This window comes from Hemitrygon akajei, chromosome 2 (genome assembly GCF_048418815.1).
Source record: "Hemitrygon akajei chromosome 2, sHemAka1.3, whole genome shotgun sequence".
Taxonomy (NCBI): Eukaryota; Metazoa; Chordata; class Chondrichthyes; order Myliobatiformes; family Dasyatidae; genus Hemitrygon; species Hemitrygon akajei.
The window spans coordinates 145,964,759-145,989,509 of NC_133125.1; the positions used below are offsets into that span (position 1 = coordinate 145,964,759).

The 24,751-nt window shown below is 42.8% G+C and overlaps 1 protein-coding gene across 1 annotated transcript in view; it reads left to right on the forward strand.

The window, feature by feature from the left end:
- LOC140716514 (antigen peptide transporter 2-like) overlaps window positions 1–22,945 on the forward strand; it is a 44,476-nt gene extending 21,531 nt beyond the window's left edge. Inside the window, exons 8-12 of the mRNA XM_073029314.1 lie at window positions 422–610; window positions 3,792–3,965; window positions 10,157–10,316; window positions 10,793–10,929; window positions 22,484–22,945. Of these exons, the coding sequence (XP_072885415.1) occupies window positions 422–610; window positions 3,792–3,965; window positions 10,157–10,316; window positions 10,793–10,929; window positions 22,484–22,690 (867 nt within the window). The 3' untranslated portion in view covers window positions 22,691–22,945. The remainder of the gene's footprint in view (window positions 1–421; window positions 611–3,791; window positions 3,966–10,156; window positions 10,317–10,792; window positions 10,930–22,483) is intronic.
- Window positions 22,946–24,751: the final 1,806 nt, after the last annotated feature.

Below are 24,751 nucleotides of genomic sequence, written 5' to 3' on the forward strand. Positions count from 1 at the left end.
TAGGCTTTTTCCACTGAAGTTGGATGAGACAAGGACTAGAGGTCATAGGTTAAGGGTCAAAGGTGACATTTTTAAGGAGACCCAGAAGGGAACATCTTCATTGAGAGGCTGGTGAGAGTGTTGAATGAGCTGCCAGCAGAAGTGAATGTGGGTTTGATTTCAACATTTAGAGCTATTTGGAGAAGTACACTGATGCAAGGGGTATGGAGGGCCATGGTCCAGGTGTGGGCTTGGGAGATTAACATTCAGCACAGTGTGAATGTGCCAAAGGGCTGGTTTCTGTGCTGTCATGCTCACCTTTCTATATTGAGGTGAGAAGCATGTGGTTAACAGAGAAACCCCATGAGTGAGTTAAGGATTCTGCTGTTGATAGTGTCTGTAATGACAACATTTAATACATTTGATTCATACCTTTCCACAGACTCTGGTTCACATTCATGCTGAGCTCTACCGCTCCGTTGGATCTGCTGAGAAAGTCTTTGCCTACCTGGATCGGACACCTGCTCTACGCAATGATGGGAAGCTGCAGCCTAAGTCACTGAGAGGTCATGTGGAGTTTCGTAATGTATCATTCTCCTACCCTACCAGACCACAGCTAATGGTGCTGAAGGTAAAGTTGTTCAATAGGAGAATCTCAGTTCAACTGTGTTGCCAAACACATCAGTTAAGATGACCCACTGTTAGCATGTGTTGGACTGAGCACCCTCCTCCCAAAAAGAGCTGCTGGTCTACAACAGCACTTTATGTGGCACTCCATGGAAAGCTACACCTGCACTCTCATGAAGTATGTAATAAGAAAGAAGAGCATACCTCATCTTTGAGTTTCCGGCCACTTTACAGCACTATCCTATATCCCTTGATTATCTTAATATTCAGAACTTAGAACAGAACAGCACAGGAACAGGCTATTTGTGCTGAACCAGCTTAAAAAAAACAAATCAAAAACACTCAAATACTAATCCCTCCTTCCTACACAATGTCCATATCCCTGCATCTTCCTTACATCCGTGTGCCTATCCAAACATCTCTTAAAAGCCTCTAATGTATTTGCCTCTATCACTATACCAGGCAGCGCATTCCAAGCATCCACCACTCTGAATAATAAGAACTTAACTCTCACACCCCCCTTAAACCTATCCCCTCTCGCCTTCAGTGTATGCCCTCTGGTATGGGAAACAGATATTCCCTGTCTACTCTATCTATGCCTCTGTCAGATATCTCCAGCACACACAAAATACTGAAGAAACTTGGCATATCAGTCAGCATCTATGGAAAAGAGTAAATAGTGGACAATTCAGGCTGAGACCCTTCTTCCAGGTAAATGCAGTGCCCTACTCATCCCTTTCCCTGCAGGACTTGTGCCCGGGTTCTACCCATGCCTCTCATAATCTTGTAAACTTCTATCAGATCTCCCCTCAGCCTCCAGTGCTCCAGGGAAAACAACAAAATTTATCCAGCCTCTTATGATAGCACATGCTCTCTAAACCAGGCAGCATCCTGACAAACCTCTTCTGCACCCTCTCCAAAGCCTCAACATCCTTCCTATAATGGGGTGACCAGAACTGTACGCAATATTCCAGATGTGACCTAACCAGAGTTTCATAAAGTTGCAACAGTGTACTGTCTCCTTGCATTTGCCCTACTGAGGTGCAACACTTCACATTTATCTGAGTTAAACTCCATCTGCCATTTCTCTGCCCATATCTGCAACTGATCTATATTGCACTGTATTCTTTGCCAGTCTTCTAAACTATCCATAACTCCACCAGTCTTGGTAACATCCTCAAAATTACTAACCCACCCATCTGCATTTTCATCCGGGTCATTTATATACATAACAGTCAGCACGGGTCCCAGTACAGATCCCTGCAGAATGCCACTAATTACAAACCTCCAGCTTGAATAAGTCCCTTTAACCACTACCCTCCATCTTCTATGCCCAAGCCAGTTCTGAATCCAAACAGCCAATTCACCACTGATCCCATGCATCTTAATTTCTTATCTTAACCTCTCATAAGGGACTTTGTCAAACTCCTTACTAAAATCCATGTCGACAACATTTGCTGCCCTACCATCATCAATCTCTCTCATCACCTTGTCAAACAAACTCAATCACGTTGGTAAGGTATGACCTACCACACATTAAGCTGTACTGGCTCTCCCTAATTATGCCATGGGTTTCCAAATGCTCTGATATCCTATCCCGAAGAATTTTTCTCCAGCAATTTCCCTTCAACTGACATGAGACTCAGTGGTCTATAGTTCCCAGGATTTTCCCTTGTTCCCTTCTTAAATAGAGGTACAACATTAGACACTTGCTAGTCCTCCAGGATCTTATCTGTGGCTAGAGAGGACATGAGGATACTGGTCAAGGTCCCAGCAATTTTGACTCTTGCTTCCTTCAATAACCAGGGGTAAATTCCATCAGGCCCTGGGGTCTTATCCGCCTTAATACTCATTAGAAGGCCTAACACTTCCTCCTCCTTAACCCCTAAATGCCCTAACATATTTAAGACCATAAGACAAAGTAGCAGAATGGGCCATTCAGCCATCCCACTCAACCCCATACACCTGAATAAGACATAGGATTTATACATTCATCACTGATCTCCTGGTCCTCCATATCCTTTTCCTTGGTAAATACTGAAGCAAAGTACTCATTAAGTACCTCATTCACATTCTCCGCATCCAAGCACATCCCCCTAACCTTAAGTGACCTTAACCTTAAGTGACTCTCCCTAGTCATCTTCTTGCTCTTGATGTATATGTAGAATGCCTTGGGAGTCATCTTAATCCTACTTGCTAAGCACTTTTCATAGCCTCACCTGACATTCCTAATTCCCTTCTTTAGCTCTATTGTGGCTAAATCTGAATAAAGTTTTCTTGAATATAGTTAACTGAGCTTGCACAGACCTCAAGAGTTGAGAAGAAATTTCTCCTCATATCAAACCTAATAGCCTACCTCTTAATTTGAGTCTGCATGTCCTTAACCTCTTATCTCCAGATGTTGTCTCTAGTTCTATATTGCCCCACTAGAGTTGACATCTATCCTGTTGTCACTTTAGTGTCTTGTACATTTCAATGAGGATGGGCCCATTCTGCTCTATCTTGCTTTATCCACCTCCCCTCCCATTGCCCCCCACCCCACTCACACAAGTCCATCACTTCACTGCCCCTCCAACATTGTCCATGAGTAAAGAGTTCAGGGAGTACTTAAGGTAGACTTGCCAATGCTCTGTTGCATTTGGACTTCTATGCATTTACGTTCTATTGTCTAGGCAGTAATGGCTAAATTTCAGATTGGGTTTCTAGTTACTGGCTGTACATGAAGGCTAACTGTTTCGCATACAAAATAATGGTGGAATAACTAATAGTCTGAATTGCCTTTTCTGAGAGAATACCATTATTTGGGTGGATGCTGGCTAATTTACCTAATGCTGTAATAGCTGGACTGATGCTCATAGTGGAGATGATGGGGGTGTGATCCAGGATTAAGAGAGGCTTGTGGATTACTCTGGGACTAATTGGTCCCAAATCTAGATGGGAGTGTTTTGTAATTTTATACAAGTAGTGTTCATTTTGGAAGTGACCTGGTGACTGGAAAAAAACTATATAAAAGAACTTTTTTAGGAAGCAACCTAATTATGTCCAGCATTATAATTCTGCTTCACTGAGTATATCTTTGCATAAACTGGTATGTGTTTCGTTTAGCTGTATGCACATGCCTGCTTCAATGATAATTGGGCTTGAACGGTGGAGGTTCCTCAAATCTGACTGATTTTTCTTTGCAGAATGTGTCCTTTGAGGTGCGGAGTGGGGAGGTGATGGCCCTGGTGGGACACACGGGTGGTGGGAAGACCACCTGTGTGTCCCTGCTGCAACGTTTCTATCAGCCCCAGTCGGGACAGATCCTGCTGGATGGGATCCCCATCGAGGAGTACGAGCACAAGTATTACCACAGGAAGGTAAGGGGGAGGGGGGAGTTACACAGGGGCTGGTGAGAGAGCTCCATACATGGGACATTGAGGGGTTCAGAGAGCCATGGGGTGCAGAATGTTACATACACACTGATTCCTGTTTTCCCTTGTTTTGAGCTGTGTCCTCTCGAAATATGCTTGAGAAGGTGGTGCAAACTGTCTTGAACTGCTGCTACCTTCAAGTGAAAGTGTTCCCATAGAGATGTTGTGGTGAAAATTCCAGGATTTACACCCAGTGATGTTGAAGGAATGTGATTATATTCCCTTTTGGAGGGGAATTTCAGATGGTGCCTTTCCCTGCAACTGAGGTCATTCTCCTTCATGGTGGTAGAGGTCGGGTCCTTGAGTTGCTGTTGGTATAGCCAGGATAAGTGACTGATGTGAATTAAAAGCAGGAAATGCTGGAAACACTCAGCAGGTCAGACAGTGTCTGTGAAGAGTCAAACAATTAATGATTCAGTTTGAAAAGCTGTAAGCATTTTATAGGTAGTACAAAGTGATTGAAAGAATGGGTGACTGACAGCTCAACACTCCTAAAAATAGAGATGGCATTGCATTATTGTTCAAAGAGACATCACGATAGAAATGAGGGAAGATCTTCAAATGAGGCTTTATTGGTAAAGCTTAAAAAGAAAAATGGGGGTGATCACTTTGCTTGGGATTTACTACAAATCTCCCAAAAGTTAGCAGGTGATAGGGAGGTAGATATGTGGATAAATTGGAAGTGTCAGAGCAAGGGCGTTGTAGGGAATTTCTACTTCTCCATATTAAATTGGTTGCTAAGTTGATGGAGAAGATCCTGAGAGGCAGGATTTATGAACATTTGAAGAGGTCAGGAGTATGATTAGGAGTAGTCAGCATGGCTTTGTCAAGCGCAGGTCATGCCTTACGAGCCTCATTGAATTTTTTGAGGATGTGACTAAACACATTGATGAAGGAAGAGCATTAGATGTAGTGTAGATGGATTTCAGCAAGGCATTTGATAAGGTACCCCATGCAAGGCTTACTGAGAAAGTAAGGAGGCATGGGATCCAAAGGGACATTGCTTTGTGGATCAGAAAAGTTGACACATTTGATTCCACAAAAGATAACTGGAATATGTACACTGAGCCAATTCAACAATATTTTGAGGTAAATCAAATAACCAATGAGAAATGAGTACCAATTTTGTTCAGTGCATTGGGTTTAAAGGCATTTAGTTTGCTTGAACCTTTGACTTCTCCAACCAAACCATCTGAAATAAGCTTTGCTGATATTGTCAAGGGCAAGTTGTGCCTTACGAGCCTGATAGAATTTTTTGAGGATGTGACTAAACACATTGATGAAGGAAGAGCAGTAGATGTAGTGTATATGGATTTCAGCAACGCATTTGATAAGGTACCCCATGCAAGGCTTATTGAGAAAGTAAGGAGGCATGCAATCCAAGAAGACATTACTTTGTGGATCCAGAACTGGCTTGCCCACAGAAGGCAAAGAGTGGTTGTAGATGGGTCATATTCTGCATGGAGGTTGGTCACCAGTGGAGTGCCTCAGAGATCTGTTCTGGGACCCTTACTCTTGGTGATTTTTATAAATGACCTGGATGAGGAAGTGTAGGGATGGGTTAGGAAGTCTGCTGATGGCACAAAGGTTGGAGGTATTGTGGATAGTGTGGAGGGCTGTGAGAGGTTACAGCGGGACATTGATAGGATGCAAAACTGGGCGGAGAAGTGGCGGATAGAGTTCAACCCAGATAAGTGTGAAGTGGTTCCTTTTGATAAGTCAAATGTGATGGCAGAATATAGTAGTAACGGTAAGACTCTTGGCAGTGTGGAGGATCAGAAGGATTTTGGGGTCCGAGTCCATAGGATGCTCAAAGCAGCTGCGCAGATTGACTCTGTGGTTAAGAAGTCGTATGGTGTATCAGCCTTCATCAATTGTGGAATTGAATTTAGGAACCGAGAGGTAACTTTGCAGCTAGATAGGACCCTGGTCAGACCCCACGTGGAGTACTGTGCTCAGGTCTGGTTGCCTGACTACAGGAAGGATGTGGAAACCATAGAAGGGTTTCAGAGGGGATTTACAAGGATGTTTCCTGGATTGGGGAGCATGTGTTATGAAAACAGGTTGAGTGAACTCGGCCTTTTCTCCTTGGAGCGACGGAGGATGAGAGGTGACCTGATAGAGGTGTACAAGATGATGGGAGGCATTGATCATGTGGATAGTCAGAGGCTTTTTCCCAGGGCTGAAATGGTTGCCACAAGAGGACATAGGTATAATAGGTGCTGGGGAGTAGGTACAGAGGAGATGTCAGGGGTAAGTTTTTTACGCAGAGAGTGGTGAGTGCATGGAATGGACTGCCGGCAACGATGGTGGAGGCTTTTATGATAGGGTCTTTTAAGAGTCTTTTGGATAGGTACATGGAGCCTAGAAAAATAGAGGGCTATAGGTAACCCTAGTAATTTCTAAGGTAGGAAAAACTTTGTGGGCCAAAGGGCCTGTATTGTGCTGTAGGTTTTCTATGTTTCTACTAAATGAGATCACCTTAATGTGACAGAGTTGGACAGTGTTGGATTTTTAATGTTCATCTATGAGAGTGTTATATGCTAGTACGTAGGTAGAGTTTGTAAGAGTACGTAGGTAGAGTTACTAGAAAAAGGTTTGTACAGGATCTAATCCGAAGGGTTGAGTGGACAAGAGAATGAAATGTTAGTGAGGAGCATTCTGGAGATAGTGACCATAAATCAGTTATAGAAAGAGATGAAAGGACCTTAGTTTCTGAACTGAATTGTTGGGGTGCCAAGGAAAATTCCATGGTACACTCTTGAGCAAGCAGGTAACCAGTGAAAGAGTGGGCCCATTAAGGATCCAAGAGCAATGTGTGTGTGTGTGTGTGTGTGTGTGTGGGGCCAGGGGATTAGGGCAAGGTTTTAAATGAATATTTTTCATTTGTACTCACTAAGGAGAAGGGCATCACTGGAATGAAAGCATTGATGCACAGAGGGAACTTGAGGAGCAAATTCATACTTCCCAGAAAACAGAAACACAGGTAGATAAGGTGTTGAAGAAAGCATTCGGCATACTTGCCATCACGTACAGTGGCATCGAGTATAAAAGATGGGACATCATGTTAGAGCTGCAAAAGACATTAGTGAGGTTGCACTTGAAATGTACACTCACTGTCTGCTTTATTAAGTACAAGGTTGGAACCTGGTGTGGTCTTCTGCTGCTGTAGCACAGCCACTTCAAAGTTTGAGATGTCTTCTGCACACCACTGTTGTAATGCATGGTTATTTGTATTTCAGTCACCTTCCTGTCAGCTTGAACCAGTCTGGCCATTTTCCTCTGACCTCTCTTATTAATAAGACATTTTCACCCAAAGAACTGCCCCTCACAAGATGCTTTTTTTTTCTCTGTAAACTCGAGAGACTGTTGCATGCAAACATCCCTGGAGATCAGCAGTTTCTGAGATACTCTAAACGCGCGTTTAGACAATCATTTCATGGTCAAAGTCACTTAGATCACATTTCTTTCCCAATCTGGTTTGGTCTGAACAACAACTGAATCTCTTCACCATGTTTGCATGATTTTCTTGCATTGAGTTGCTGCTGTATGATGATTGGCTAATTATATATTTGCATTAACAAGCTGGTGTACCTAATAAAGTGGCCACTATGTCAGAATGCTATTTCTGGATTTCAGTTCAGCATTCAACACCATTGACCCACAGACTTTGGTGAAGAAGCTCCTACTCATTGTTCTAAATATTCCACTGTACAAACGGGTGTTGGACCTTCTAACAAACAGGTCTCAAACTGTCAGGGTGTACAACCACCTACCCCATCCTATCATCCTCAACACAAGTACCCCCCCCAGGGCTGTATACTGAACCCAGTACTGTACACTCTCTCACATGTGCCTGCAGAACCAAACACCTGTGCAATCACATTATCATGTTCGCCAATGACATAACAGTAGTGGGATTTATCACCAACAACAATGAGACAGCCTACAGAGAGAAGGTGGATGATTTTGAAGCCTGGTGCTAGGCAAGTAACTTCTTTCTTAATGTCAGCAAGACAAAGGAGATGTTTATCAACTTCAGGATAACCTGCACCACTCACACCCTTCTTTACATCGATGGCACAGAAGTAGAAACTAAGCAATTTCAAGCTCCTGGAAGTGCACATCTTGAACAACCACTCATGGTCCTGGAACACGACCTGCACAGTCAAGAAAGTTCCACCAATGCCTGTACTTTCTGAGGATGCTGAAGAGTACTGGTCTATACAAATCAGTACTCAGGACCTTCTACAGATGTGCAGTTGAGAGCATCCTATCATGCTGTATCGCTATATGGTAAGGAAACTGCACTGCAGCAGATAGGAGGGCTCTATAGTGAGTAGTTAAAACTTCCCAACACATCCCTGGAACCAGTCTACTCACCATCAAGGACATGTATGCAGAATGGTGTTGGGAAAAGGCCAGCAATATCATGAAGGATCCTACCCATCCTGCTTATGGATTGTTTGTCCCACTCCCATCAAGAAAGAGTCTACAGAGCATCCACACCAGAACCATCAGACTCAAAAATAGTTAATTGCCCTAAGCCAACAAGCTGATTAACACCCCCACCCATTAATCTGCCCACCACCACTACATACACATGATTAGTGTAATTTTATGTACATACAATCAGTTTATCTATATAACAGTTGCATGTACATTTTGTTTTATATGATTACTTTTATATTTATTGCATTTGTTTTGGTTCTTGTGTTCTTTGTTTATTGTGTTTTTTTATTATGTTTTGAATCATTTTGTTCTTTACACTCATGTACTGAAGAATAACAATAAGCAATCTTGAAGAAGCTTAGAGAGGATATGAGGAATTTTCTCCCCCAGAGGGTGTGTGGAATGCAGAACCTACTGCCTGAGAGGGTTCTGAAGGTTGAGACCATCACAGATTTAAGGCCTATCTAGAGAAGTATTGCAATCAGCGAACCAGAGAAGGTATGGATCTAGTGCTGGTAAATTAGTTTAGTGTAGATGGGTCGATGGAGATAGGATGGTCATTTTTCTGTGCGGTGTGACTCTGACTCTACAGTGGACTCCAGCATTTTTCCCTGCCACTGGTCTGGAGATCCCCACTGGGTTTTCTCTCTCCTCTGCTTCATTAGCAGTGTCGTACTCACCACCCTCCAATCTGCAGGAACTGTTCCAAAATCTACAGATTTCTGAAAGTTATCAGCCACTAACTAGATTCTCTTGTTGAAGGTCATTGCCTCACACTTCTGTAGTGTGAATGTTAGCTGCCACTGATGAGTCCTGAATGTTGTTCAGTTCTTTCTTAATGCAGGCTTTATTTGCTGAGGAGATGCAAATAGGTCACAGAATTTTTCAAAATAGAAGCAGGCCCTCAGCCCACTGGGTCCATGATGGGCATCAAATGCCCATTTACACTAATCCCATTTTGTGTTTCTGGGGAAACTTGCTCCTCTGCAGCATTGTGAACATAGTTTCACCAAAAGGATAGGCATAGATGTGGATGAAGGGAGTAGAACTGAAGGAGAAATTGTTCATTGTGCAAATGTAGTTCAGGAGGGTGATGGTGCAAGGCTGGCTGGCCCTTTGTGCTTGGAAAGGACACGTGAAATGTCATATCCACCAAGGATGCTACTGGAGTGCCATGTTGCAGAGTAGTATTTCCAGGCAGACTCTTAAGTTTCAGGGTGCAGTGTGGTAGTAGTTATGTTACATAATAAGCAATGAATTAAGGGATATTGATTCCAGGACATGCGTTTCAATCCCAGCGCAATAGCTTGGGAGCTTTAGGTTTAAGTCATTAAACATGGAATTAAAAATCAAATCCCTGTTATTGGATTGTCATGCAAACCCACCTAGGTCACTAATGTCCACTACATTGGAGCTGGTCTGCATACAGCCAGGGTAACGTTCAGAGAGAGACTCACATGAGGTGTGTTTTAGGAAGCTTCTTAAAGAAGGAGATGAGATTCCAGAGATTCAGGCTTTGGTAGCTGGAAGGTAAGGGAGTGTTTAAAATCAGTGTTTCTCAATGAGGCCTGAATCAGAGTTCAGTATTAAAGTACTGATGGATATGAAAACAAAAACTATTTTTAAAAATTATTTGATGTTGGTATTAGATGTTAAAACTGGTCTTTCTGTTTTTCCCTCCCCAGGTTGCTCTGGTCAGCCAGGAACCGATACTGTTTGCTCGATCCATCCACGAGAATATTTCCTATGGCCTCACAGACTGTCCACATCAAGCTGTGAGCGAAGCTGCTGAAAAGGCCAAGGCTGCCGGTTTCACACAGGCTTTGAAGGATGGTTATGACACAGGCAGGTGTTGCATGTGCTGGTTACACTGTTGTCCCCAGTGGTTAAAATGAATTGTGTCTGAGCAATATCACAGGGCATATCAGTCCCCAGACTTCTGCTGCATAGCGCATCACACCATATGCTGGGGATCATATCAGATGTCTGTCTCTCTGTCCTAAACTAAGGGTAGATGTGACAGTATCATTACTTTATTCAAACTGGATTTCATCTGGATAATTAATGAATTGCCCTCTCCAGGTCCTCCTCACCCCAAGAGACTGGACTAGCTAGTGTTTCATTATAATGTGGGAAGGGGTTGAGATGAAACAGGAACTTGCATTTTTCCCATAATTACTTTGAACCCATGGCATTGCACCAGGTGTTGCATGATGCCACATCCATAATTTTGGAACTGTGAGCTCACAAAGAGCACATTCACCCTTTAATATAAGATAGGGTATGGGCAATTACATTCCAATTGCAAAATCTTTTCACAGATGTTGGAGAAAGGGGAGGTCATCTCTCCGGAGGGCAGAAACAGAGGATTGCACTTGCTCGAGCCATTGTCCGAGACCCAAAGCTTCTCATCCTGGATGAAGCCACCAGTTCCCTGGATGTACAAACTGAGCACTTGGTAAGACATTTCATTTCAATTCTTCTGACTGAGTTAGGTGGAACAGTGAGTCCTTATTTGAAGGTATTTCCGAAGAGGGCAAACCAAATGTGGGACCCAGGCTGAGCAACCTAGCAGGGGCAGTAGCAAAGTGAGGAGATCTGTGAAAATGCAAGTGGCAGAAGCTTTGGGCTAAGAATGTAGTGGCCATGTAATGGAAGCATTATTGTGACTTGGCCATATTCAAAGAGAAATAGCAGAGACCCAAGTATAGTTAAATCCATGAAAGCCAAGAACACTTTGTTCATTATCCATTGTCAAATATTAAATAGTTAAATGGTTAAAAGAGACAAATAATCAAAATATTTGTATCACACAAATCAGTTTTCTAAGAGGTAGTAAATTAATTACTGTTTGGATCACATTGATGTTAAATCTTACAATTACACCATCTAAATACAAGATGTCAGAGGAATGGTATCAAGAATTTCTATTCTGTAAAACTGACTCAAACATCAATGATGCTCCCAAGGTGACATTGATCTATAGGAACTGGACACTACCTTAAATAATGGACAGCTAACACCCTTTAGCCATCAGTTAGGAAATCCAGAATACTTGGTATCCGAACAAATGATGTGGGCTGTAAGAGATTTCATTTGCTTGGGATTAGACTGGGGCTATCTGATGAGGAACATTTGGAATCATTGTGTGTCTCAGTTTCTGGGAAGTGTTTTATCACAGCAACAGAAAACATTTGATAACGTGCTGTATCACCGGCTATTGTGGTAAAGCTAGCAGCGTTGGCTATTGTGGTGGGGAAAAAGCATATGGAGTAGACGGTGATATATTTGTATGGACGAAACATTCACTAAATGTAGGGTTGCTTAGTTTGCTGATGACACAATGGGAGGAGAGTAAATTATGAGGAGGACTTGAGAAAATATAGATAGTTTAAGCAAGTGGGCACCAATCATCCAAATAATATAGAAAAATGTTGATTTTGGCAGGGTTATTTTTAAGCAAAAATGCATATTGTGGCAAGAGATTACAGGACTCTGAGATGCAGATGGACCTAGGAAACCTGGTGCATATTTCTCAAAATGCTAGAGAGCAGATGCAGTGAGTAAATAGAAAATGTTATGGTCCAATGTAAAGAGAATTGAAATCAAAGGTTATGATTTTATGCTTTGGCTACGTAGAGGTTTGGTGCAATCATACTTTACAGAATTGGTCGATTTCATTATGTAAGGAGGTTCGCTAGGTTCATTCCTTGAATCTGCAGTTTGTCTTATAAGGAAAACAAGCTCAGACAGTCTGAGCTCATATGCACTGGAGTTCAGAAGAGTGAGAGAGGACTTGAGTAAAACATGTAAGGTCCTAAGCGTTGTGAGATAGTTTCCTCTTGTGGGAGTAGCCCATACTCGTGCTCACAGTTTCATTACAAGGGGTCAAGAAACTTCAGTGGAAGCAACCTTTAAATATTAAGTCAGAAGTAGATAGGTGCTTGATCAGCAGGGGGGCTGAAAGGTTACTGGAAATGGACGGGAACGCAGGGTTGAGGTTGTAGTCTCATCAGCTGTGACATAACTACAAGGGGGAGTTGTCTCCAGGAGCTGAGTCTCCTCCTGCTCCTGATTCACATGAGGATTGCCCATGAACCAAGAAGTTTTATAGTTAATCACACTTGTGGGCCTGGGGTTACAACCAGACCAGGCAAATTCTTTACCTGAAGAAATTGGTAAATTGAATATAGTTTTATCACTATTATTATTGGCACTAACATTCTATCCCCAGATTTAATTACTTGAGCTTGTTTATGCCACTGAGTGAATGGATCACGCCTCTGGATATGGTCAAAACCCTCATCTCCATCTCTTTTACTGCAGGGTGTGACACACAACTAGCTGCCTGGATCCCACTAGTAAACCTGATGACATTCAAACCTTGATTGCCTCCTAATTCTCCTCTCTGTTCCTCTGTATCCTCCAGCCAAATAATTCTTGAGATGTATACGCTATTTCCACTTGGTCACCTTTGATTTTAATAATTCAATCACTGATGACCATGTCTAAAGTTTCCTCATCAGCACACTCTGCCTCCCTAACTTGAGCCTATTCTCAAACCTACCTCCTTTACCTATGTTGCAGATCACTTGTCCCAGTATGTCCCAATGTGGCACAGCCTGAGTTTGCTTGTAGATTGTCCTGTGAATAGTATTGATAACCATATAACAATTACCGCACGGAAACAGGCCATCTCGGCCCTTCTAGTCCGTGCCGAACGCTTACTCTCACCTAGTCCCACCGACCTGCACTCAGCCCATAACCCTCAATTCCTTTCCTGTCCATATACCTACCCAATTTTTTTTTAAATGACAATATTGAACCTGCCTCTACCACTTCTACTGGAAGCTCGTTCCACACAGCTAGCACTCTCTGAGTAAAGAAGTTCCTCCTCATGTTACCCCTAAACTTTTGCCCCCTAACTCTCAACTCATTTCCTCTTGTTTGAATCTTCCCTACTCTCAATGGAAAAAGCCTATCTGCGTCAACTCTATCTATCCCCCTCATAATTTTAAATACCTCTATCAAGTCCCCACTCAACGTTCTACGCTCCAAAGAATAAAGTCCTAACTTGTTCAACCTTTCTCTGTAACTTAGGTAACATTCTAGTAAATCTCCTCTGTACGCTCTCTATTTTGTTGATATCTTTCCTATAATTGGGTGACCAGAACTGTTGTACAATTTTAACGTTACATCCCAACTCCTATTATCAATGCTCTGATTTATAAAAGCCAGCATACCAAAAGCTTTCTTCACCACCCTATCCAAATGAGATTCCATCTTCAGGGAACTATGCACCATTATTCCTAGATCACTCAGTTCTACTGCATTCCTCAATGTCCTACCATTTACCATGTATGTCCTGTTTTGATTAGTCCTACCAGAATGTAGCACCTCACACTGATAAGTTTCACTAACCTGCAGAAATAGTAGTTCACAGTTTGTTACCAGCTGGAATCTTCCAAGTTTTTGCCACTATGCATATACAGTGCCTATAAAAAGTATTCACCCCCCCCCCCCCCATCTTGGAAGTTTTCATGTTTTATTAGAACATAAGACCATAAGACATAGGAGCAGAATGAGACCATTAAGTCCATCAAGCCTTTCCATCATGGTTGATCCCGGATTCCACTCGACCCCATACACCTGCCTTATCACCATATCCTTTAATGTCCTGACCAATCAGGAAAAGATCAGCTTCCACCTCATATGTACTGTTACGTACCCCGTAACTGGGTGTCTGACCAGCAGAGAAAGAAGAATCCGTTGGAGTCTGGTGGTACCAAACTAAAGGTGTTTATTAGTAAACTACACAATACAATATCAAAAATGCAAATATACATATAAAACAAGTTAGCAGTAATAAACCTAAAAGTGTAGGAATAATAATAATCAATAATAAACAAGCTCTATTGATATCTAGGGGTAAATGAATTGTCATAGGAAAGTATAGAGTTCAGTTCATAAATGCTGAGGTGGTTATGGTTGTTGTGTTGAAATCGTTGGAGAGAGAGAGAGAGAGAGAGAGTGAGCGAGATGTAACAGCAACTGCTGCGGCAGGAAAACCTTTTGTGGCGTTCTTAATCCGTCGTATCATTGTGGCCATTCAGTTATGACCCCTCTGTTCTTCAGCTAGACCGTTCTTCTGTGGTGGACTCGTCACTCTGGCATGAGTGGAGACACACACACAAGTCCCCACCGGCCCTGCTTTTACACTGATAGCCTTAATGACCGACCTCCTGGTTTGGTCTTCGAAGCCCCCACCTTTCTGTGGGTTCCCAACACTCAGTCAGTGTCCACTGGTGTGTCTGAAGGGTGTCTCTCCAGACCTGTCTTTTATCCCCACTCACGGGGTCTCAGTTATCCATCAACTCTGAATGACTGTGTCCATCAAATCAGGCCACTCCTGCTGTCTCCTGAGGAATGTTAACAAGCAAAGAAAAGTCCTTGTAGTGGAAGGTAAATAATCCAGGTAGAGTCATAATACAGTAAATCAACAGTCTCTCTCCCCTTTTTATCTGTAGCAGATGTTCTTGCCTGGGCTTCTTCTCTCTCTCATGAACAGCATAGCAACAATAATAGTTCTTAGTTCTCAGGAGGGGGTTTGGGAATGGTTAACTCTGCACCCCATTGTCCATCAGGTCTGTCCATCACTCATAACAATACCAACAGACAGCCTCCACTGCAGGGCACTCCACAGATTCACTACTCTCTGGATAAAAAAATTCCTCCTTACCTCTGTTCTGAGGTTTTGAGGCTGTGCCCTCTAGTTCTGGATACCCCCACCATAGGAAACATCCTCTCCACATCCACCCCATCTGGTCTTTTCAACATTTGTAGGTTTCAATGAGATTCCTCTGCATTCTTCTAAATTCCAATAAGTACAGGTCCAAAGCTGCCAAATGCTCCTCGTATGTTAACCCCTTCATTTCTGGAATTATCCTCGTGAACCTGCTCTAGACTCTCTTCAATGACAACACATCTTTTCTGAGATATGGGGCCCAAAACTGTTAACAGTATTCCAAGTGTGGCCTGACTAGTGTCTTATAAAGTCTCAGCATTATCTCACAAACAAGAGAAGATCTGCAGATGCTGGAAATCTGAGCAACACACACAAAATGCTGGAGGAACTCAGCAGGCCAGGCAGCATCAATGTAAAAGAGTATAGTCGACGTTTCCAGGCCTGCTGAATTCCTCCAGCATTTTGTGTGTTTTGCTCAGCTTTATCACCTTGCTTTTATATTCTAGTCCCCTTAAAATAAATGCCAACATTGCTTTGCCTTCTTTACCACAGACTCAATCTGTAAATTAACCTTCTGGGAGTCTTGCACGAGGACTCCTAAGTCCCTCTGCACCTCTGATATTTTAATCTTCTCCCCATTTAGATAATTAGTCCGCACTATTGTTCCTTTTACCAAAGGGCATTATCATACATTTCTCAACGCTGTATTCCATCTACCACTTTTTGCCCATTCTTCTCATTTGTCTAAGTCCAATTGCAATCACATTGTTTCCTCAGCACTACCCTATCCCTCCATTATCAATTCCATTATCCAAATCATTGACAAACAATGTGAAAAATAGCATTCCTAATACTGACCCCTGAGGAACATTGTTAATCACTGGCAGTCAACCAGAAAAGGCCTCCTTTATTCCCACTCGCTGCCTCCTGGTTGTCAGCCATTCCTCTATCCATGCCAGTATCTTTCTTGTAACGCCATAGGATTTTATCTTGTTAAGCAGCCTCATGTGTAGCACCTTATCAAATGACTTCCAAGTAAATTACATCTAATGCCTCTGCTTTGTCCACCCTCCTTGTCACTTCCTTGAAGAACTCTTAACAGATTTGTCAGGCAAGATTTCACTCTACAGAAACCATGCTGACTTTGAATTATTTTATCATTAGTCTCCAAGTATCCCGAAACCTCATCCTTAATAATAGACTCCAACACTTTCCCAACCACTGACTGGCTTCTAATTTCCTTTCTTTTGCCTTCCTCCCTTCTTAAAGAGCGGAGTGACTTTTACTGTTTTTGTTCTCTGGAATCATGCCAGAATCAAGTGGTTCTTGAAGGATCACGACCAATACATCCGTTATCTCTTCAGTAACCTCTCTCAGGACGCTGGAATGTATTCCATCTGGCCCAGATGACTTATCCACCTGAAGACCTTTGAGTTTGCCTAGAGCTTTTTCCTTTGTAATGGCACTCACTCCAGCTCCCTGATAATCACAGACCTCTGGCTACTGCTGGTGTTTTCCACAGTGAAGACAGATGCAAAGTACCCATTAAGTTCATCTGCCATTTCTTTGCCCCCATTGCTACCTCACCAGCATAACTTTCCAGTGGTCCAATAACAATTCTCAACTTCCTTTTACTCTTTATATAACTGAAAAATCTTTTAGTATCCTACTTTATATTTTTGACTAGTTTGCTCTCATATTTCATCATTTCTCTTCTGATAACTTTTTTAGTTGCCTTTTGTTGGATTTTAAAAGCTTCCCAATCATCCAACTTCTCACTCACTTTTGTTACCTGCTATGCCCTTTCCATAGCTTTTATGCAGTCCTTAAGACCATAAGATATAGGAGCAGAAGTAGGCCATTCAGTCCATCAAGTTTGCTCCACCATTCACTCATGAGCTGATCCACTTCATCCAGTCATCCCTACTCCCCTGCTTTCACCCCATACCCTTTGATGCCCTGGCTAATCAAGAACCTATCTATCTCTGCCTTAAATGCACCCAATGACTTGGCCTCCACAGCCGCTCATGGCAACAAATTCCACAGATTTACCACCCTCTGACTAAAGTAATTTCTCCGCATCTCAGTTCTAAAATTTCAATCCTGAAGTTGTGTCTTCTTGTCCTAGAATCCCCTACCATGGGAAATAACTTTGCCATATCTAATCTGTTTAGGCCTTTTAACATTTGGAATGTTTCTATGAGATCCCCCTTCATTCTTCTGAATTCCAGGGGATACAGCCCAAGAGCTGCCAGATGTTCCTCATATGGTAACGCTCTCATTCTTGGAATCATTCTTGTGAATCTTCTCTGAGCCCTCTCCAATGTCAGTACATCCTTTCTAAAATAAGGAGCCCAAAACTGCACACAATGTGTGGTCTCACGAGTGCCTTATAGAGCCTCAACATCACATCCCGGCTCTTATATTCTATACCTCTAGAAATGAATGCCAGAATTTCATTCGCCTTCTTCATAATCGACTCAACCTGCAGGTTAACCTTTAGGGTATCTTGCACAGGGACTCCCAAATCCCTTTGCATCTCTGCATTTTGAATACTCTCCCCATCTAAATAATAGTCTGCTCGTTTATTTCTTCCACCAAAGTGAATGACCGTACACTTCCCAACATTGTATTTCATTTGCCACTTTTTTTGCCCATTCCCCTAAACTAAGTCTCTCTGAAGGCTCTCTGTTTCCTCAACACTACCCTGTCCTCCATCTATCATTATATCATTGGCAAATTTAGCCACAAATCCCTTAATACCGTTGTCCAAATCATTGATGTACATCGTAAAAAGTAACAGTTCCAACACCGACCCCTGTGGAACTCCACTGGTAACCGGAAGCCAGCCAGAATAGGATCCCTTTATTCCCACTGTCTTTTCTGCCGACCAGCCAATGCTCCACCCACACTAGTAACTTCCCTGTAATTCCGTGGGCTCTTGTATTGTTAAGCAACCTCATGTGCAGCACCTTTTCAAAGGCCTTCTGACAATCCAAGTACACCGTATCTACTGCATCTCCTTTGTCTACCCTGCTTGTAATTTCCTCAAAGAATTGCAGTAGGTTTGTCAGGCAGGATTTTCCTTTCAGGAAACCATGCTGGCCTATCCTGTCATGTGTCTCCAGGTACTCCGTAATCTCATCCCTAACAATCGATTCCAACAGCTTCCCAACCACTGATGTCAGGCTAACAGGTCTATAGTTTCCTTTCTGCTACCTCCTGCTCTTCTTAAATAGCAGAGTAACATTTGCAATTTTCCAGTCATCCAGTACAATACCAGAATCTTCCTTTGTCAGCCATGGTTGCCTACCCCTATCATTTGAGAACTTTTCTTCTGTGGGATACATCTATCCTGCGCTTTGTGAACTATTCCCAGAGACTTCAGCCACCTCTGTTCTGCCGTCATCCCCACCAGCATCCTCTTCCAATCCACCTGGGCAAGCTCTCTCTCATGCCCCTGTAATTCCCCTTATTCCATTGCAATGCTGTTACATGCGACTCATGCCTCTCACTCTCAAATTACAATATGAATTCAATCATATTATGATCATTATCTCCTAAGGGTTCCTTTACATTAAGCTCTTTCATAAGATCTAGGTTATTACATAACGCCCAATCTAAGATGGCCTTTTCCCTAGTAGGCTCAAGCACAAGCTGCTCTGAAAAGCCATCTCATAGGCGTTCAACAAATTCCCTCTCTTGTGATCCAACACCAACCTGATTTTCCCAATCCCCTTGCATATTGAAGTTCCCCCATTACAATTGTATCATTACCCTTATTACATGCCTTTTCCAGCTCCCTTTGCAATCTCAACCCCACATCTTGGCTACTATTTGGAGCCTATTTATGATTCCCATAATGATTTTTTAACCCTTGCAATTTAACTCCACCCACAAAAATTCCACATTCTCTGACCCTCTGTCACCTCTTTCTAAAGATGTAATTCCATCTCTTACCAACAGAGCCACACCACCACCACCTATGCCTTCCTGCCTGTCCTTCTGATACAAAGTATATCCTTTGATGTTCAGCTCCCAACAATGGCTGCCTTTCAGCCACGACTCAGTGATGCCCACAACATCATACCAACTAATCTCTAATTGCACCACAAGTTCGTCCACCTTATTGTGAATGCTGCGTGCATTTAAATACAGCACCTTCAGTCCTGCATTCTTCACCCATTTGAATTTTGCCTCTGTGATACAATTTAACACTTTACACTCTCTGCATTTGCACCTAATCAACGGCTTGTCCTTCCTTACATTCATGTTACACCCATCATCTACTTGTAAACCTGTTGGCTCATCCTCAGCTCCATCAGACTGGTTCCTATTGCCCTGCCATATTAGTTTAAACTACTGCTAACAACTCCAGTAAACCTGCCCACAAGAATATTGGTTCCCCCTCAGATTCATGTGCAACCCATCCTTTTTTTGTATAGGTCACACTTGCCCTAGAAAAGGTCCCAATTATCCAGAAATCTGAATCCTTGCCCCCTACTCCAATTCTTCAGCCATGCATTTCTCTGCCACCTCATTCTATTCCTGTCCTCACTGACACATTGCACAGGCAGCAATCCTGGGATTACTACACTTGAGGTCCTGCTTCTCAGCTTCCTTCCCAACTCCCTGTAGTCTGTTTTCAGGGCCTCCTCCCTTTTTCGTCCTATGTCACTGGTACCAATATGTACCATGACTTCTGGCTGCTCACCCTCCGTTTTCAGGATATTGTGGACGCAATCAGAAACATTGTGGACTCTGGCACTTGGGAGGCAAATTATCATCTGTGTTTCCTTTGCACGTCCACAGAATTGCCTGTCTGATCCCCTAACTATAGAGTCCCCTCTTACTGCTGCCGTCATCTTCCATTTCCTACCCTTCTGAGCCTCAGGGCCAGACTCCTTGCCAGAGGCACAGCCACTGTTTCTTCCCCCAGGTTAGTCATCTCCAACAGTACTCAAAATGGAGTACTTATTGTTGAGGGGTACAGCCACTATCTGACGTTCTCTCTTCCCCTCTCCTGACAATCACCCATTTATCTATCTCCTGTAGGCTTGTGGTAACTACCATCCTGTAACTCCTATCAATCACCTCATCACTTTCCCTAACTCGGTCTCTAAGGAGCTGCAACTCGATTCACTGGTGCAGACAATTGTTTTTAGAAGTCACATAATTAGTTAAATAAAGGTCTGTTTTTGGAGGCCTGTGTGGAGTCAAGGTGTTTCAATTGATTGTAGTAAACTACACCTGTATCTGGAAGGTCCAACTGCTGGTGAGTCCGTATCCTGGCAAAAACTACACCATGAAGACAAAAGAGCACTGCAATCAACCCTGCAAATAGGTTATTGAAAAGCACAAGTCAGGAGATGGATACAAGAAAATTTCAAAGTCACCAAATATTCCTTGGAGTGCAGTCAAGTTATTTATCAAGAAATGGAAAAAATATGACACAACTGTAAATCTACCTAGAACAGGCCGACCTCAAAATCTGAATGACCATGCAAGAAGGGGACTAGTGAGGGAGGCCACCAAGAGACCAATGACAACTCTGGAGGAGTTACAAGCTTCAGTGACTGAGATGGGAGAAACTGCACAGACAACAACTGTTGCCCGGATGCTTCACCAGTCACAGCTTTATGGGAGAGTGACAAAGAAAAAGCCACAGTTGAAAAGAACTCTCATGATCTCTCAGCTAGAGTTTGCCAGAAGGTATGTGGGAGACTCTGAAATCAGCTGGAAGGAAGTTCTATGGTCTGATGAATCCAAAATTGATCTTTTTGGCCATCAAACTAACTGCTATGTTTGGCATAAGCCAAACACTGCACACCTCATCAAAAACACACCATCCCTACCGTGAAGCATGGTGGTGGCTGCATCGTGCTGTGGGGATGCTTCACTGCAGCAGGCCCTGGAAGGCTTATGAAGGTAGAGGGCAAAATGAATGCAGTAAAATACAGGGAAATCCTGGAGGAAAACCTGATGCAGTCTGCAAGAGAACTGTGACCTGGGAGAAGATTTATTTTCCATCAAGACAAACACCCCAAACGTAAAGCCTAAGCTATATGTTTGGCTAAGGCTAAGGTAAAGCTGAAACTATGCATTTGGAATGGCTTAAAAACAAATTTAATGTCCTGGAGTGGCCAACTCAGAGTCCAGACCTCAAGCCAATTGAGAATTTGTGGCTGGACTTGAAAAGGGCTGTTCACTCATGATCCCCATGCAATCTGACAGAACTGAGCAGTTTTATAAAAAAGAATGGGGAAGAATTGCAGTGTCCAGATGTGTAAAGCTGATAGAGACCTATCCACACAGACTCAAGGCTGTAATTGCTGCCAAAGGTCTGTCAACTAAATATTAACTTGAAGGGGGTGAGTAAATTATGCCTTTAATTATCTTGTGCCATCCCATTTATGCTGGTTCTTCTTTAACCCTTCTGGAATCTTTGGGTGATTTTAATTGGTACTTGGTTTAAGATAATTTACTGAAGAAAATCTCAAGATGTGCAAAGCTCTGTCCTCCCTCCCCTTCAATCACTCCCTTGAATGTCCTCTTGAGAATGATTTGCATTCTCTCCATTTTGGGGAGCTCTGCTGACATGTGATTTGTAGACTCTGCCACAGCTGGATCAGGAGGTGTTTGATGGTGGATGTGAGGTGCATACTACCACATATGGGGCTTCAGAGTGTTCCTGTTGCATGGAATGCAGGGTTCTGAATACCACCCAGAATGTCTCCTCCCCATAATGGACCAGAGATTCCTCCCACTGAAGGTGGCTTTGGAAGCATCCTTGATGCTTTTATTTTTCTGGCCACCTGGTGATTTATTGTTGTGATAGAACTTGTAGTAGGGGGAGTTGTGTTGGGCATACAAGCCAAGTGGCTTACTCAGCAGAGCCAAATGAGTTTAATTAGAACATCTATGTTGGGTTGGGAGATGCTTTACTTATCCAGCCTGTAGCTTTGGAGAGTACAAGTGAATACTGCACCTGAAATAAATCTGAATAATGCCAGTGCAATAATCTTTTGTATCAACAAAGACAAAATGCTGGAGGAACTCAGCAGGTGAGGCAGCATCTATGGAGATGAATAAGCAGTCAATGTTTTGGACCAACACCATTCAGAAGGGTCTCGGTGTGAAACGTTGACTGTTTATTCATTTCCATAGATGCTTCCTGACCTGCTGAAGTTCCTCCAGCACTTTGTCTGTGTTGCTCTGGATCTCCAGAGCCTGCAGGATCTCTAACATCCTGTATTAACTCTTCCAGATTCAGCAGGAGTTATCCAAATTCCAAGATCAGGCAATTATAGTCATTGCTCATCGTCTGAAAACAGTGGAAAGGGCAAATAAAATCCTGGTGATGGAGAATGGTTCCATAGTGGAGGAAGGATCTCACCTTGAGTTGCTGCAAGCAAAAGGACAATACTACAGATTACTTCAGAGAGACTTCATAAAGTCCAATAATGGAGAGTAAAGCCAGGTACCTGGATATTATTGGACATTGACCCACTTGCTTTGATGCTGTTAGTGCTCTGTACAGTCATTTGAAACTTGGAGAAATTTTAAACCAGATTAGTAAATTGTTTTAGAATTGTTTGATGATGCTTGTAATTGAAATGTAAATTTGTTTGAAAGTTCAGATAGTTTATGGCTGTTATAATTCATTATATTTGCAAACCAGATGAGAAATAGCATGTAATGATTTGTCAACTGATTAATGGACTGAAATTGCAAAATAAAAATTATATAATCATAGAAACAGAAATTACCCTCTTGTACTCATGGAACAATACTTGAAATGTGCTTTGATATTTAATCCAAGAACAGCACTTGGACATGATGCACTGGATGAGTTTTTTTTTGGAAGAATTATTTTTCGAAGGCAATCTTAAAAGACATAGCTTTAAATGTGCTTCTCCTTATAGATGCTGCCTGGCCTGGTGTGTTCCACCAGCATTTTGTGTGTGTTGCTTGAATTTCCAGCATCTGCAGATTTCCTCGTGTTTGGGCTTTAAATTGATGATGGGAAAGTTTTGAGGGAATATTCATGGGTTCAATGTCCATTTAGAAATTGGATGGTAGAGGGGAAAAAGCTGTACCTCCTTCCTGATGGTAATAATGAGAAGAGGTCATGTCCAAGGTGGTGGGGACCCTTAATAATGGACGCCACCTTTCTGAGGCACTGCTCTTTGGATACTACGGAGGCTCGTACCCATGATAGAGCTGACTAATTTTACAAGTTTCTACAACTTATTTCGATTTTGTGCAGTAGCCCCGCCCCCCCATACCAGATGGTGATTGTTGCTGTGACACCACTCAACTAACTGGTATATCTTGTTCCTGTACCCCCTCTCATCACCGTCTGAAATTCTGCCAACAATCGTTGTATCATCAGCAAATTTCTAGATGGCATTTGAGGTATGCCTAGCCACACAGTCATGGGTATAGAGAGAGTAGAGCAGTGGGCTAAGCACACACCCCTGTGGAGTGCCACTATTAATTGTCAGTGAGGTGAAGATGTTGTTTCCAATCTGCACAGATTGTGATCTTCCAGTTAGGAAGTTGAGGATCCAGTTGCAGAGGGAGGTACAGAGGGCAAGGTTCTGGAGCTTTTCAATGAGGACTGTAGCAATGGTGGTGTTAAATGCTGAGCTATAGTCAACAGTATCCTGACATAGGTTTTTGCATTGTCCAGGTGATCCAAGGCTGCATGGAGAGCCACTGAGATCATGTCTGCTGTAGACCTATTGTGGTGATAGGCAAATTGCAGTGGGTCCAGGTCCTTTCTGAGACAGATGTTGTTCTAGCCATGACCAACCTCTCAAAGTGTTTCATCACTGCAGATGTGAGCACTACCGGGCAATAGTTGAGGCAGCTCACGCTGCCCTTCTTGGACACTGGTATAATTGTTGCCCTTTTGAAGCAGGTGGGAACTTCTGACTGTAGCAATGAGAGATTGTACAGACCTGGATCACCAGACTTAAATGCCACAGTTCTAGCCTTCAGCAGACAACGAACCTCCTGGTTCATCCATGGCCTTTGGTTTGGTAATGTACAGTAAATTTTCGCAGACACACTCATCCACACAGGTTTTAATGGTTGGTGATACTGTGGCATACTCATCCAGGCTCAAAGGTGGTTCCATGAACACAGTCCAGTCTACTGATTCAAAGCCATCTTGTAAGTGCTCCTGTGCTTCCCATGTCCATACATAAAAGCCAAAGATGCTGGAGAGGTGGTAATGGGGGTCAAGAAATGGCAGATGAACTGAATTAAGTATTTTTCATCATTCTTCACTGTGGAAGACACTAGCAGTATGGTGGAAGTTCCAGGTGTCAGGGGTCATGAAATGTGTGAAGTTACCATAACTAGAGAGAAGGTCCTTGGGAAACTGAAAGGTCTGAAGGGAGATAAGTCACTTGGACTAGATGGTGTACGCCCCAGGATTCCAAAAGAGGTGGCTGCAGAGATCATGGAGACATTAGTAATGATCTTTCAACAATCAGTGGATTCTTGACTAGTTTCCAGAGGACTG